Source organism: Lithobates pipiens, unplaced genomic scaffold, assembly GCF_037356315.1.
Source record: "Lithobates pipiens isolate NorthernLeopardFrog02 unplaced genomic scaffold, aLitPip1_a1.2 Scaffold_19, whole genome shotgun sequence".
Taxonomy (NCBI): domain Eukaryota; kingdom Metazoa; phylum Chordata; class Amphibia; order Anura; family Ranidae; genus Lithobates; species Lithobates pipiens.
In genome coordinates this window covers 82,582,723-82,598,713 of record NW_027507764.1, presented here as the reverse complement: position 1 = coordinate 82,598,713, position 15,991 = coordinate 82,582,723, and the positions used below count along the sequence as shown (strand labels likewise).

Genomic DNA, 15,991 nt, shown 5'->3' with positions numbered 1-15,991 from the left:
CGTGGGGGGGGGGGGGAACCTCATGCAAATGTTAAAAAAAAAAAAAAAAACATTTTGCTGGCCCCCGCCCCTGAAGATTCTCGGCACCGCAAGTCAGAAAACAAAATTGGCGTCCTTTTTTCCCCACAAATAGAGCTTTCTTTTGCTATTTGATCACCTCTGCGGTTTTAATTTTTTGCGCTATAAACAGAGCGACAATTTTGAAAAAAATTTAATATTTTTTGCTATAATAAATATCCCCTATATATATATATATATATATATAAACACTTTTTTTCCTCAGTTTAGGCCGATAAGTATTTCTTCTACATATTTTTGGTACAAAAAATTGCAATTAGCGATTGATTGGTTTGCGCAAAAGTTATAGCGCTTACAAAATAGGGGAAAACTTTATAGCATTTTTATTAATTTTTTATTTATTTTATTTTATTGTGACTGCTACATTATGGCGGACACATGGGACATTTTTTGACACATTTTTGGGACCATTGCCATTTATACAGCAATCTGTGCTATTTAAATACAGTGATTCCTGTGTAAATGACACTGGCAGTGAATGAGTTAACCACTAGGGGGTGACGAGGGGTTATGTGTGACGTTGTGTTTATTTTATTGATTTTTATTGTAGGGGGCGTGGCCTGGCATGTGACATCACTGATCGTCTTTCCCTATAACAGGTAACAGACGATCGGTGACAGCCACAGTAGGAAGCACGGGGAGAGTTTTGTTTACACAGACCTCTCCTCATTCTTCAGCAATCGGGTCCGCTGGTCCCGTGGCCATGGTCAGGGAGCTCAGGACCGGGTCGAGAGCGCGCCGCCACTGGCGTGCTCCTGACCCACGGCTGGGCACTTAAAGAGCAACGTACCGGTACATGCTTGTGCCCAGCCGTGCCATTCTGCTGACCGTATATGTGCAGGAGGCGGTCCTTAAGCAGTTAAAAACGGTTATGCCATTTACAGCTCAAAAGCCATGGTGAGCATGAGGCCATATGCTAACGTGGAGAGTCGTTTTAAGCTGCAAAAAACGCTCAAAGCGGCTGTAAAAAACGTCCGTAGGCATGAGGCCTTATGGCGTATAATTTTCTTTATTTCTTGGATCGAGTAAAAGTGTGAACTTATTGTAAATGGCGTTTTTTGCTCTGCTGTTGTAGTAGTAAAATGCCTGTTCTGTGGATCAGACCCTGGTGAGAGAGGCTAGCTATAGGTCATCAAGACACTATCATGTTAACCACATGCCTTTTGGAGGAGTGCTGGAATTGTAGTTAATGTGATAAAGTACAATGGAGAAGTAAGATAATGCTTAACTAGGCGGAGAAGATTCTGACAAATGAACTTTTTTTTTTTTTTTTTTCACTCTCTTTGAAAGTCGCTATGCACTTGTGTGGCTTCCTTAGCTTATTTCTGTTTCACACTGCTACGTGGACGATCGCTCACTTATGCTCAGTGCAACTCAATTTTGTTCTGGTAGTAGATGGGGAAGTCCCCGTACCGCTGCTGTATATTGTATTTAGCTAATGCTACATACAGTTTATACAGTGCTCATGGCTGCATCAGTTGGTAATGGGAATGGTTCGTTTTGTGTCACCCTGGCCTAAACAAACGGATGTGAAAGTTAAATCTGGAGTTAGGCATTAACACTGCAGACAAGTATATAAAATACTTAATTTTCCTGAACTTTTATTTAGAATTTTTAACAGGGGTGCAATTGCTAATGCCTAGCTCCTCCCTACTCCCCCCCCCCCCCCCCCGGACCATTGGGCCATTGGCCTCATGACTGATGAATAGCAGGGTGGAAGAGTTTGTATTCACGTATTAGAGTGCCTATGGATCTGGGGCTCCTGGGGTTATATCCTGGGGACAGGTTTACTTTGACTGAGATCTAAAATCGGAACAAATGGTTTGAACTTCCTAAGTGAACTGACAAATGTGTGTGTGTGTGTGTGTGTGTGTGTGTGTGTGTATATATATAATCTATCCTTCTTTTTTTTTTTTTTTTTAACCTATTCACTTTAGTACTGTGCATGGGTAAAATGTGAATGGGTAAAATTTTTTTTTTTTTTTTTTTTAAGTACCCCTCCCCAATACCCCTAATCAAAATCTTTGTATGGGTCCTAAAAAGCTTTTGATGTTGATTAGGGGTATTGGGGAGGGGTCATGTTCATTTCCAGTTGGAATTTAGACTCTCCCTGTCTGGATAGTTCCCTAGTGGTTTGCCCCTCTTGAGTGACAACCGATTAAAGCTTGTCCTGCTTACTTGAAACTATAATGGAGATTCTTGTGGCACTCCATGAGTACTCTTCTTGAAGATGGTCAACAATGGGGTTTACGAAGGAACAATAGGACATCTCTATTGTCCTCTGTGTTCTGTTGTCTTTCTATTCCATCTGGCTACAGGAGAGATTGACCTTTTTTCCCCTTCAATGGTCTTCAGTGATTTGTTGAAGCTGAAATCAAGAACCATAATTATAACATGGAACTTCCGGTGTTTGGAAAGGACCTGTACTGTGTTTGGGATGCAATCTTTTGGATAAAAGTGGAAAATCCCTTTGAAAAGGACTCCTTTGCATTTTTGGTTATATTTATGCATATGGGATCAGCTTAAAGCCGAACTCTAGGCAAATGGCTGAATACACAGTTTAAACAATTTATATATGGCAGCTTTCCTTCCTGCCAAAGGATTGCCTTTTAGTCCTCCTCTGAAGAATTTCATGACCATGCCACTCGGCACAGTCAGGTTGGTGATGCAGTTGGGGTGCATTCACATCTGCAAATGTACCCTGCCCCCAGATCAGATACGAGAACTCCAGTGGGGGGTTCCCATGTTTAGCTGCAAGGGGCAGCTCATTCAAAGCAATGAGAGCCTGCCATCTTTAGCAGTTAATCGCGGCCACTTGCATTAATATTTTGTTAACGTATATTTAGCTGTGCTTCCTAGTGCACAATGGTTAGACCTCACATGGGGCTGAACAACAAAAATCGGTTGATTCCCCCATTTGTGGTTAAGTGTGCATGGAGGAAGCTGCACTGCCAGCTATTGTATTCAAGGTGAATATATGTCAGGAAAATCCGAAAGCCACTCCAGTAAAACATCATAAACAGACTTCCTTATAATGTAGAGCGAATAAAATGCATCCAAAAAAAACAACCAACGCGTTTCAACCGTCCGGCCTTACTCAATGGCTCATAATGAAGACTTAACAGCTGAAATGCTTTGGCTGTCTTTATGGCTGTATTTTATAGTCTTACAGTAAAGGAAGTAAATTTTTATGCTTGAGCGACCACCTCATTGAGAATAACCTTCTTGATCCCCCTTTAGTCTGGATTTCACCCACAGCACTCCACAGAAACTGCCCTCCTAAAACTCAAATGACTAACAGCCAAAACCAATGGTCGTTATTCTGTACTCTTATTTTTGGACCTTTCCGCTCCCTTTGATTCAGTTGATCACCCCCTCCTCCTCAAACTAAATTTGCTTGGGCTCCATGGCTGCACTCTCCATTGGTTCGAATCTTATCTTAATGCACCTTGTGTCACTTATAACTAACTCCACTTCCTCTTCTCCAACTCCTCTTACTGTTGGGGTCCACTAAGGTTCTGTCCTTGGACCTCTACTATTCTCGATCTACACGTCCCCCCCTGGGTCAGCTGGTAGCCTCCCATGGCTTCCACTACCCTTTATATGCTGATGACACCCAAATCCATCTCTCTGCCCCTCAGCTCACGCCGCCAGTCTTTGCATCACTGACTTACTAACGAGACATAGCCTGGCTGCCAAACCACTTCCTCAAACTGAATCTAATCTGAATCTAAAACTGAGCTCTTAATATTTCCTCCTCCATGTGCCCCTTTCCCATGACTTCTCTGTCAAGATCAACAGCATATCTGTCAGTCCATCCCCACATGCCAGGGTGCTAAGGGTAACCTTAGACTCTGAACTGTCCTTTCAGGCCCACATCCAATCCCTGTCCAAATCATGTCACCTTAGCCTTCGCAACATTTCCAGAATACACCCTTTTTTAACTGACACCACCAAGCTTCTAATTCACTCCCTGGTCATCTCTCGCCTCAACTACTGCAACTACCTCCTCATTGGATTACCTTTACATAGACTGTCCCCCCTTCAGTCCATAATGAATGCCGCTGCCAGACTCCTCCACCTTACTGAACATACCTTCAGTGACCGCCACCCCTCTCTGCCAATCCCTCCACTGGCTTCCACTCACCCAACAAATAAAATTCAAAATACTGACCATTTACAACTCCATCCATAACTCTGCCCCCAGCTAAGTCACTAACCTAGTCCCAAGATGCCAACCAAGCTGCTGACTTCGGTCTTGCCAATATCTCCTGCTCTCTAGATCCCTTGTCACCTCCTCCCATGCTCTCCTCTGGTTTTCTCCTGAGCTTCTCCCATCCTTTGGAACTCCCTACCCCAATCTGTCCAACTGTTCCCTAATCTATCCATCTTTAGATGATCCCTGAAAACCCTTCTCTTTAAAGAAGCCTACCCTGATTCTAACCAATACTGTTTTGCTGCCTCCATCAGCTCATCCCCCAAATATGTTACTGTTTATATCAATTGACCCTCCCTTTTTAGATTGTAAGCTCTAATGAGCAGGGCCCTCTGATTCCTCTTGTACCAAATTGTAATGTAACTGTAATGTCTGCCTTTTTGTTAAGCGCTGCGCAAACTGTTGGCGCTATGTAAATCCTGTATAATAATAATGTATTGCAATGGTGTATTTAGCTGTGCCTGGGATGGGCTTTTAAAATCCCATGATTGCACAATGTCATTGTGATCATTATTACTGTTTGCCAGTCCGGATCTCTCTACTATATCCAGTCCTTGTGCCTATCAGGCAGTGTGTGTTTACATGGGGTATGTACTGTCTGTGGTAACCCAGTGCCAGTTAATGACTTGTTCAACATGCAGATTATTATCTGTGCTGATAGAATTTGCAGAATGTGGACTTGTTTTCAAGGGGGAAGGGACGCAGGGCAAAAGGTCAGTGGCGAGCCAGTGTAGCAGCTGCTGCCTGAATGTAGTACTATGTACATGGCTGAGCGAGGAATGATTCCTCCTACACTGGGATGAAACAAAGGGGATGGCTACTGCTGAGGTTCTCTGTACTGACATTATACACCTAGGATCCAGTTAATGGCTGTCATAAAGTATTTCATTAGCATCCTCTTTCTGACTTTGAACACTGCAATGATTTGCCTCTATATTTGCATTCTTTTTATATCTCCTTTCCGATTAATCGTGCAGACATAAATAACGCATGTCTCTATTTCAGGTTTCAAAAAACAAAGATGGGTGCGACCAGAGCGAGATGGTATCGCCGACGGAAGAGGAAATATTCTCCTGGCCCGGCCCGAAGAACGTTATGTTGAGGAGGACGTCCGACGGGTTTGGATTTACTTTAAGGCACTTCATTGTTTACCCACCGGAGTCTGCAGTCCAGTCAAATTTTAAGGTGAGCAGGATGGGGTGCAATCTTGTCAGTTGGCTGAGATTATGAGGCTGAGTTACTAGAGGAGTTGACTCTTCTCTTAAAAGAGAAATATGGGTTTTTCTTTTTTTCATACTTAATTAGGAGGATGCATCAATCAGTCTAATCTCTACATCTGTCCTCCGGCACCTCTGCACATCGAACTCTGACAATCGTTTGGGTTCTCGCAGCTCCCCAAGCGGAGAGCTGGGGAATGTCGGTCACAGCTCTCTGCTCTGCCCCCTTCTTGCTCACTGGAAAGTTGAGCTGTGGAGGGGGAGGGAGTGTCTGGATCAGGCTCTCAGCAGCTCGCTGAAAGGCTCAGCCGGGTGTCGTTCCAGGGATCTAGCGGATCTCGACTCCGTGGTCATAACGCGGAGCCTGGACCGACTCTGATGTCAGCAGAGAGCGGATCCATTGGAGAAGTAGAGCCAAGCGAGGGTTGGCTGTACTTCTCCTTTTACTAATTTTGTGTGAATTTTAAATATTCAATAGTGAAAAATGAATTCCTTTTCCATTTTGTAATACCAAATTAATGTGTTCCTAAACCCACAACAGTAAACTCAGTCAGTATATGCAGTAAAGCATGCTGGTTATAAACGCTGTGGAACCGAAGGGGTTAATCCTCTGCATTGTGTAAAAAGGCTGTTTGATCCTGTCTTCTCTGATCCTACCCTTCTTCCACAGTCCCCATTCCATCTCCTGATAAGACACAGCCTTTGAAGTCACTCTGCACATGCTCAGTTTGGTGTATTGCTAGAGTTTTTTTTTTGGGGGGGGGGGGTTGCATGTGATCAGCACAGGGTCAATCCGCACTGTCCAGACAGAGGGCCAGGAACCCTGCAGCTTCATAGAACGGAGTATTAGGAAAACTCCTCCTACAAGCTTTAACCAGGCACTGAAAGAAGTCACAAGACTGCTATATACTGCTGATGAGAAAAGGTATTTAGAAGTTTATATTTACTAAAATAATTGCATTTACATGTTCTGTGTACTGTGGGAGACCAGATAGGCCTCATTCACACAGGCTTCACCAATCCATATGAAATGCCGTCTTCATCCACGCACAGTCTGCATTCTGATCCAGTCCCCCATGGATAGTCGGATGTTCTCTGAGATTCCTGCAGGTCTGTACAGCTGACCGCCTGCACAGGACAGCCTACATCAGCGGTCCCCAACATTTCTCACCAGGAAATGGTTTCATGGAAGGTAATTTTGGGGGGTGGGGGTTTGTGTGGTGCAGTAAAACTTCTCCTGATCTGTATTTTCTGCTGCACCCCAGCTCTACCATCACCGCTTCAGCTCCACCTCCTCCGATCATGAGATGATCATAGAATCTCTCATAGGAACAACGGGCAGCATAGAATCTGCACTTAGTTACATTACAGGTTCTTGCTCCTATGAGATTCTAATGTCGCCGCTAATCTGACAGGAGGCGGAGCTAGCGCATTAATGTGAGTGGCTGTAAGTACAGATCGGTCCTTGCTCACTTGCACCCCTGTTCAACTCCTGCTGTGCGCTCTGGTTGCTAACAGGCCCCGAACCCGTAGCGGGGTTTGGGGACCTCTGGCCTACAGTGAGGTCTCAGAGAAATCAGGCCTGACAGTGCTGTCTGGATCACAAAGCTATTTGAACAGAATTACAAATATTTACAGGTTCCTAAATATTTTAACTGTGCCTATAGCTGGTTTCCTGAGGCTCATCTGTTTCTCAGGCAGATGCTGTTTTATTGGTTAATAAGTAATCCTTGAGCTAACTGAACAATGTCTTGGCACAGTGCTGGAATTCCAGTGTTCTACCATGATGGCTAGTGACAATATACAAAAAGGAAAAAGTCCGGAATTTGCTGCACTACTCGGTATCCTTATTTTAGCATCACAACTGTATAACAGGAGTGACAGGAAGAATAGATGGTAATGTGTTTCATGCTACAAATACGCTGAAACCGGTGCATACTGAAACCTCTGGAGGTTTGAGTAAGTGCCGTTTGTACCATGAAACACGTTACCATATATTGTTCTTATCATGCCTATGATACTGTTGTAATGCTGAAATAATGATGCAGAGTAGTGCAGAAAATTGTGGACTTTTTCCTTTTTTCATGTTGTCACAGATGGGCTGTGTGACACCTTTGTGATCGACTCTGTGAGGAATGAGTAATGGTTCACCTGGAGCAGCATTCATGCCTTTGGCTAGGGACAATGTTCATGATTCTCCATTCATGTTTTACGTTTATACAGGGCAGGAGCAGGTACAATCCATCAAAAGATCTTCTTTTTATATTTATACTGTACATCAGGGATATGTAATTAGCGGACCTCCAGCTGTTGCAGAACTTGAAATCCCATGAGGCATAGCAAGACGCTGACAGCCACAAGCATGACACCCAGAGACAGAGGCATGATGGGACTTGTGGTTTTGTAACAGCTAGAGGTCTGCTAATTGCAGATCCCTGCTGTACATGCTTTAAAAGACAAGTGCAACTGGTATGGTGGCAGTAAACCATGCATGAGACAGGGATACCCAGGAACATTCCAGCATTTTTAGTGTTTTGTCAGCACTCAGCCGTTTCCCCTAGCAGCAGGCTCCTACAGCAGAGAGGAATCCCCAGACATCAGCTAACATAAAGGCCAGTTAAGATGTGGAACTGGAAACATAGGCTTTCTCTCATCCAAAGCTCTCTTCTAAAGTGCGGTCTGCTTCCATACTAGGTGAGATGCACCCTCTTTGTTCTGATGCGGGAATCCCTCCTGCCGGGCTATTGTCTTCTCTTAGCTAGAGGGTGGGGGAATCCGACCTGCCAGGAGAAGACAGCAATTATAGCTAGCAGCTATAGTAGCCGCTAGCAATGCAGGTAAAACCCGGCATGCTGGTTGTACCCAAGTTGATCGATCAACTTGGTACTTTCAGCCTGCCCTTACCCAGTTCGAATCTCCTGCTGGACCGGCCGGGATTGGACCCGTGTATGGCCTGCTTAACCGAGGAGACTTCCTTTATGCCTGCAGGGTAGGAAGGGAAATGGTAAACACGTGATGAAAATACCTGATGGTTTTTGTTTACAGTTCAAAATTTTAAACCAAATGTTTTTGTTTAAAAATAATGTACGATACTTTCAAATGCTTTAAACATTAAAAAAAAATATTTTGTTTATATCAAGCTTGAGATACTATTATCCTACCAATAGTGGTGGTTAAAGCGGCTGTAAGGCTCGGTTCACACCGAGATCTGCGAACCGCTGGGGGTGTCAGTGTAAAGTTAATGACACCCCCAGAGTGCATCGCAGTACGAACTTTGAAACTGCAGGAATCGGATGCATAGATGTGAACACCCATGCGATCTGAATCTATTTTGGTGCGAATGCGATTTCAGCCAATCAGTTTATATGGCTGAGATCACATCGCACATACATCACGTGATCTGCACAGCAATGCGGTGCGAATCACATGCGATCATCGCACTAGTGTGAACCGGCACTAAAGGTCATATTTAAATATATTATACATGCTTTTGCAATGGCATTACACAGGTCAGCCCCGGACCACCTCTTCTGGGGTCTCCTGCCAAAGCTCTAGGCTCCTCCTCTTCTGCGTGTACCACCATAGCAAGCCTAGTGCTGCTTGGCCCCATCCCATTCCCTCCTAATAGGATTTGATTGATAGGTGCAAGAGCCAATGGTTCCCGCTGCTGCCTGTGCCCTCTGAGAAGAGGAATGTAGATCCGTGCCGCTGCACATGGGTACAGCACTGGATTGAGAAGACTCGGGTAAGTGTATAGGGAGGTGAGAGGGTGATACAACTACTGGGGCATTTTTTACCATAATGCAGGGATTGCATTAAGGTAAAATGCGTGCTGCCTTTAGAACCACTTTAAGGAATTCAGAGTGGTGGTTTTCATAGATTTAATTGGTGGAATAATGTAAATGGTTCTGTTGCACAAATGTAGCAGTTCATGATTATGGGTTGTTTAAAGAAGTCTACCAGTTTAATTTATCAGATGTTTTATTTTTTTCATGACATCGGAATATGTCCCACTGATTCTGCCTGCCAAGAATGAATTGAACTCTTGACTGTGCCACTTCCCTCGCTTGTTTTTCTGTCATATTTTTTTTTTTTTTCCTCCGTACATACATAAACGTATTTTCGGAGACTACATCCTGCGGCAGGAAAGCCCTGTATTGTACTGCAGATTGAGATGATTTATTGTAGATAAACGTCCATACAGTAGTGTCGGCTTCCATTACAACATCCAGCGGATCCCACTTGTGTCTGTTTAAACACCCTTCTTACAAGTAATAATACTTTCCTGTTCTTCCCCAGAGAGTCTCTGCTTTTATTTTTGATTTGTGTCTAGTAACTACTCAAGGCTTCTGCTGTTTACTGTTATATTGGTCTATAATCGCATCTGAGTTTTTTTAATTTATTTTTTTATTTTTATTTTTTTTATTCCCGGGTCACACCCACTGGTTGGGATAGGGAGGTACTGTTTATTACACTGCCCATACTGGTTCCCATCTCTTTATAATGTTTGGGATCAGATCTGTCGGTTTTGGCAATCTGTGGTCATTTCTGATCCAGTGGCTATTGGATATTGAGGTGAAATTAAACTCAAAAGTTAAACAGATTGTCCATTGACTGATGGGTAGGTTTAAGTGTGCATTTATTTTATTTTTTTCCTAAGGAGCCTGCTGAGCATTGCATCTGTGATCAGCAGATTGTGGGTGCAATCTCAGGCTCCTGCAGACTATCAAGCTAGCTGACTACAAATTAACCTGAGAACAGGAAGATCAATGGACTAAGAATGCTCACCAGCGCCTTATTAATTCATTGAGAACTACAAATCATTAGCTGCAATGGCTGGCAGGTACTTATATGCATTCATTCACAGGAAACTGTGAATGAATGACAGCCATATGGGAGGAGAGCTGCAGATAATGGAATATGTTACCTAAAATGGAAACTTATCCTTTAAATACAAAGATCATTTTAATGACCCTAATTTACAAGATTGCTTGCTGTGTACCATTTTTTAAAAAGAAAAATAATTATTTTTGTATTAAAATAACAATCATGTTATACTTACCTGCTCTGTGCTATGCTTTTGCACAGAGCAGCCCAATCCTCATCTTCTGGGGTCCCCCGCCGGTGCTCCAGGCCCCTCCTCTTCGGCCCCCACGGAATATTTCTTTCCCTTAACGCACCCATTTGTGCTCGCTCCCGAGCCCCGCTGCTGTGTCCATTGACACGGTGGGGTCTGGGGGGACACTGCGGCACAGAAGGTTTTTCACCTTAATGCATAGAATGCATTAAGATAAAAAAAAAACTAAAGGCTTTACAACCACTTTATTATTATACCAGATTATTTTCAGGCAACAAGAGAAAGTATTTATAGTAGTATTTATGCTTTCCTCTAATGGAAAGGTTTAAAGTTCTAAAGGCAAAAGTTTTTTTTTACCTTAATGCCGCCCCCCCCCCCCCCCCCAAAAAAAAAAAAAACCTGATCCCAGATGTGCACGGGAGCCTTGGCTCTCTGGGCACTCTCCCTCCTCATTGGCTCCTGCTGCTGTCGAAGTCAGTGAGCCAATGAGGAAAGAGTGGGACAGGATTTGAGCCCCGCATGGGGGATCTTTGCTTCCCTCCATATTGTACAGGTAGATCTCAACCTCTGAAAGTTTGCTTTCCCCTGGTGCAATCAAGGTTCACTTCTTAATCTTGACTGGCGTGTTCGTTGAACAAAATTCTGAGTAATACCACAGCACCAACTTTTTAAAAAAAATTTTTTTTTACTTTATGCAGAAAATGTATTTTTCTGACTGTGTGTTTGTTTTTAATCTGATGCTCCTTTTGCCAAAAAGTTTGCATGTGAATTGCCCAACTTGAGTATTCATTGCTCTGTGACTTATTTATGAAAACACTATTAAAAAATGATTATGAAAACCTACATAAAATGTTTAGCCATTGTTTGAAGACAAGTTCCACCTGAATTGATCTAATGTAGGTTACAAATTGCGCAAAATATAATTGTACTATATTTTCAGTAAACAGCATCTCCTCCCCCTTACTTTGATTGTAATAACTTTGTATGTTTTATAGGATGAAGAGAATGGAAATCGTGGAGGTGAGTTTAAACTTTTGACTTGTTTCTATGGCGGTTGATTGAACTATGTGAGATTTGTCCCCGTTTAGACTTTTCTGAAGCGTTCCAGCCTTGTCTGTTTTGTCTATGTACAATGTCCACTTGTACTGTTCTTGCTGTCATTTAATACCAGATGTTGCTAGGTTGTCATGACTGGAGTTTGTCTGGCCATAAAAGACTAGAGGATTTATTGACCAGAGCACAGCTTGCAAAACTCCAATTCACATAAGTCTGGTATACATAATAACATTTAAAATCTGACAAAGAATTCTAAGGAGAAACAATTGGAAACTATTGCTTAGAATGTAAAATTATGGTTAAAAACCATTCTGTGTAGTTGTTTGTTTTTGATGGCTATTAATGTAAAGAATGGTTTAGACCAGTGATTGCCAAATGATGAGCTGAATGAAGCTTTAAAGTGTTACTAAACCCACAACCGTAAAATCGGTCTGTAAATGCAGTAAAGCATCCTTGTTATACTCCTCGTGGAACCTAAAGGGTTCATCCTCTGCATTGTGTAAACAGTCGGTTTGATCCTGTCTTCTCTGATCCTCCCCTTTTTACTGTCCCAAGTCATCTCCTGATAGTACAGAGCCTTGGGGGCACTCTGCACATGTTCAGTTTGTTGTGTATTGCTAGAGTGTTTTTTGTTTTTTTTTGTTTTTCTTTCTGTGGGGGTGTATGTGATCACCACTTGACCAATCGGCACTGTCCAGAAAGAGGGTCATGCAGCCTCATAGGACAGTCAGAGGAGAATAAAAACTCCTACAAGCTTTAACCAATGCTCGGCCAGACACTGATAGTCATAAGACTGCTATATACTGCTGATGAGAAAAGGTATTTAGCAGTTTATATTTAGTTTTAACCCAGAAAACATTTTTTTCAGATCCTGGTCCCCCCTCCCAACACCGCTATTAGTACAAATAAAAAAAAATGGAAAAGGTCACTGCCAGCCCTGTATTTAGGCGGGCATAGCACACTGTATTAGTCTCCTTATAAAAATGAGGCTTGTAAATAGATTTAGCGTGATCTTCAGGCCGGTCATGTGACTCTCGGCTGGCTCCAGGGCTACTGCAGGAGGGGCTGGGTTCAGTACATGTAATGGTTAAGTGGACTGTCAAACTGCAGGCCTAATAAAGGAAATGAGGGTCATAGTGTGGAAATACTACATTTCTGGCTGGGGATATGCTGCAGAATACAATACGATACGGGATCATGTTACATAAGGCTAGTAGAGATCAATGCTATTATCCTAATCATTTTACTGAATACAGACTGCTCTGGTCTGAGGGCCACATATCGTATACCAAAGGTTGGGCGCTGCTGATAAAAGTGATCTTTTCGGCGAATCCACCGCAGAGACCACTTTTATCTTGTAGCCGGCTGAGCACAGGGATACCGGGGTTATGGCAGGTAGCTGCTGCCATAACGATCTGTCCTCAAAGTGATGATGTATATCAGCAGTTGGCAATTGGTTAAAAATTGGTGGGACACCGTCTGCACAGCCACATTATTCGGAGATCTGTGAGTGATGCACTACATGTCAATGTGGCAGGTTGTCGTAGTTTTCAGTAGACTATGAAGTGCGGTAATTGGTGCCTCCTCATGGTGGTTCTGTAGCTGATGGCCCATAGAGAAGTACAAGCAGAGAGCTGGAACAAGTGTCAGTAGGAGCCTGATCATGGGTGCAATGCTTTGCAGGCTCCTGTGAAATAACTAAATGCACGGGGTGTGTGTGTGTGTGTATGTGTGTGTCTTTATTTTTTATTTTATTTTTTAATACAGAGTTGTACATAGTCTTTAAAGTGATTTTATAAAGTCTTGTTTTTCTTTTGTATAAAAATAACAAACATCTTATACTTTACCTTCTCTGTGCATTGGTTTTGCACAGAGCAGCCCCTATCCTCCTCTTCTCTGGTCCCTCATAGGTGCTCCTGGCCCCTTCCGTCCTGTTGAGTGCCCCCACAGCAAGCAGCTTGCTATGGAGGCACCTAAGCTGAGCCTCAGCTCCGTGCGTCCATTTAGACACGGAACCATGGTTTGGCCCCACTCCTTTCTTCTCGTTGGCTAACGGACTTTGACAGCAGCGGGAGCCAATGGTGCCGCTGCTGTGTCTCAACCAATCAGACGGGAGAGTCCAGGACAGCTGAAGCACTCTTTAAAATCACTGGATCGAGAGGGGTATCAGGTAAGCATTAGGGGGGCTGCTGCACAAAGGCTTTTTATCTTAATACATTGCATTAGATAAAAAACAAAACAAAAAAACATGACTTTACAACCATTTAATTTTTTTTTTTTTTTTTTATGCAAGCAGTGTAAGCACCTGCTTTTGACATGTCATCGGCCTCTTTGTACTTGTTCAGCAGAGCTGAATGCGAGAAGAAGCAGCACAAGGAAGCAAATCAGTTGTTCTGCATGCATTGAACATGCTAATAGGAGAAAAAAATAGAGTGGTGGGATTATCGGTATGTTGCTTTTCCTTTCACTATCCAGTCACCAGGGATGGGAGTGGAGGAGACCTAAAAGTGTTGCTGAACAGCGGCAAATCCGTTTCTCTTACACTGTTGGACAGGGCTGTGTGGTATAGCGGAGCTATGTAAATCTCAGAACTGGATGGGTAGAAGTGCAAATCTTTTGTAGGTAAAAACCATTCCCTAGTACTTATTTCATCTGTGTATTTAACGGTTTTCCTGGAGCTCAGCTTTAAAACCAGGTACCCATTTGCTTACTTATGACAATACCGGTTTATTCAAAGATACCAAAGCTTTATCAGATGTTACAAAGAATGTTCCTGTGTAGAGGCAGCCTAAGTTGATCTCTGTAATATAATACATCTGCAGCAGACATCTGCTTGTCTCCTGCTTATAACATAATCTCAGTGACATTGCTTTGACCAAAAAAGATGCCGCCCCCCCCCTCCATAATCACATGCTAAATTCCAGGGTTGTAAAAACAATGCTGCAGCCCTAAGCATTACTTCTTCCTATGTAAATCTGTTACTGGGGTAGAAGTCATTTTTTTTATTTTTTTATTTACTCACCCTGCTAAAGTACTTGGTTCCTTAAATCACTTTACTGTAAACTACATTGCTCATATTTACATCTAAACTCATGCCAGGAATGCCATACATTGTATTGCATGCTGCATATAATTAGCCCCTAGACTCTGTGCATAGTTCTGTGACAGGGAGAGCGAGCTAGGAGAGTGGGGGTGTGGATTCTGACCAGTTCGGACCATGGTGTTGTCTGTTGCTTTGATTTTGAGAAGTAACATTTGAATCTTATTTGGCAGTTACAGAAAGACAACTTCCTTCTGTAAGTTAAAGTGGTGTTCCACTCAAAAATGGAACTTCAGCTGTAAGTGCAGGTGACCCCCTTACATGACACATTTTGGCATATTTTTTGTTTGGGTGGGGGGGGGGGGGGGGTGGCGGATACCCTCTCTTTAGAGGGATCCAGCTCCCACTCCCTCCTGAGGCACTGAAGTGCTGAAACAAAGTTCACCTCTCCCCCCTCCCTCTTGGCAATCATGTGGGACATGTCACAGGTCCCAGATGATTGCCCGGCCAGTCTCGGTGTGCAGCGCCACAGCCGGGCACCCACAGTGCCGGGGCCACAGAGGTGGGTTAGAGGAGCAGGGCTTTGTTCGCCCACATTGCTGGACTGTCTGACTTTTATATAGGCGGAACTCCGCTTTAAGGGCATATGAAATACCTACCCTAAATCTAAGCCCTCCAGCACTGTGTTGTCACTACTGACAGGGCTTCCATCTTTGCCTGGTGGACCTTCGTGGTTTGCAGGCTCCATCCATTTGAATGGCCGAGCCTTTGATGTGTCTCTGGTGCACAGGAGCAACGATCACGGCACAGCGCTCTGAAGGGACAGCAAGTTAAAATGTCTAGACTGGGTTAGACTAAGAAGTATCTGAAGACAGATTTTTCAAAGGTTTTTGGACTGTTGAGATGAGTGACTCTCGAGGGACCAATAGAATGAACCTGTGGCTGGATCAGTAATGGGCACAGAGCTCCACTTTGACGCCAGCAAGGTGGACCTTTTCGGGTTGAAGATGGACTCAAAATCAACCCCCCAACCTAATGCCAGTTTTTAGAAGACACATGTTCTTCAAGCAGAGGTACAGAGAAAAAAGTCAGATTTCAAGAAGACCATGATATTTATGCAGGACAATTCTCGATCGCATTCACTGTTTGGTTAGCCAGTAAAAGCCTTAAAGGTGAAAGAACGACTTTGCCCCTTCCTCACCTGACCTAAACCCTACTGAGAACTTGTGCTTCCTTTTTAAACGGGATATTTAAGCTGGATTCACATTATACGATTTCTGCTCAATTTCCTTTTAGATTTACCTTCA

The 15,991-nt window shown here is 43.3% G+C and overlaps 1 protein-coding gene across 3 annotated transcripts in view; it reads left to right on the top strand.

The window, feature by feature from the left end:
- Nucleotides 1–15,991, top strand: part of ARHGAP21 (Rho GTPase activating protein 21) — a 261,069-nt gene that overhangs the window by 95,241 nt on the left and 149,837 nt on the right. For all 3 annotated transcript variants that reach the window (XM_077490983.1, XM_077490982.1, XM_077490981.1), the window contains exons 2-3: nt 5,300–5,479; nt 11,584–11,608. In XM_077490983.1, the coding sequence (XP_077347109.1) occupies nt 5,300–5,479; nt 11,584–11,608 (205 nt within the window). The remainder of the gene's footprint in view (nt 1–5,299; nt 5,480–11,583; nt 11,609–15,991) is intronic.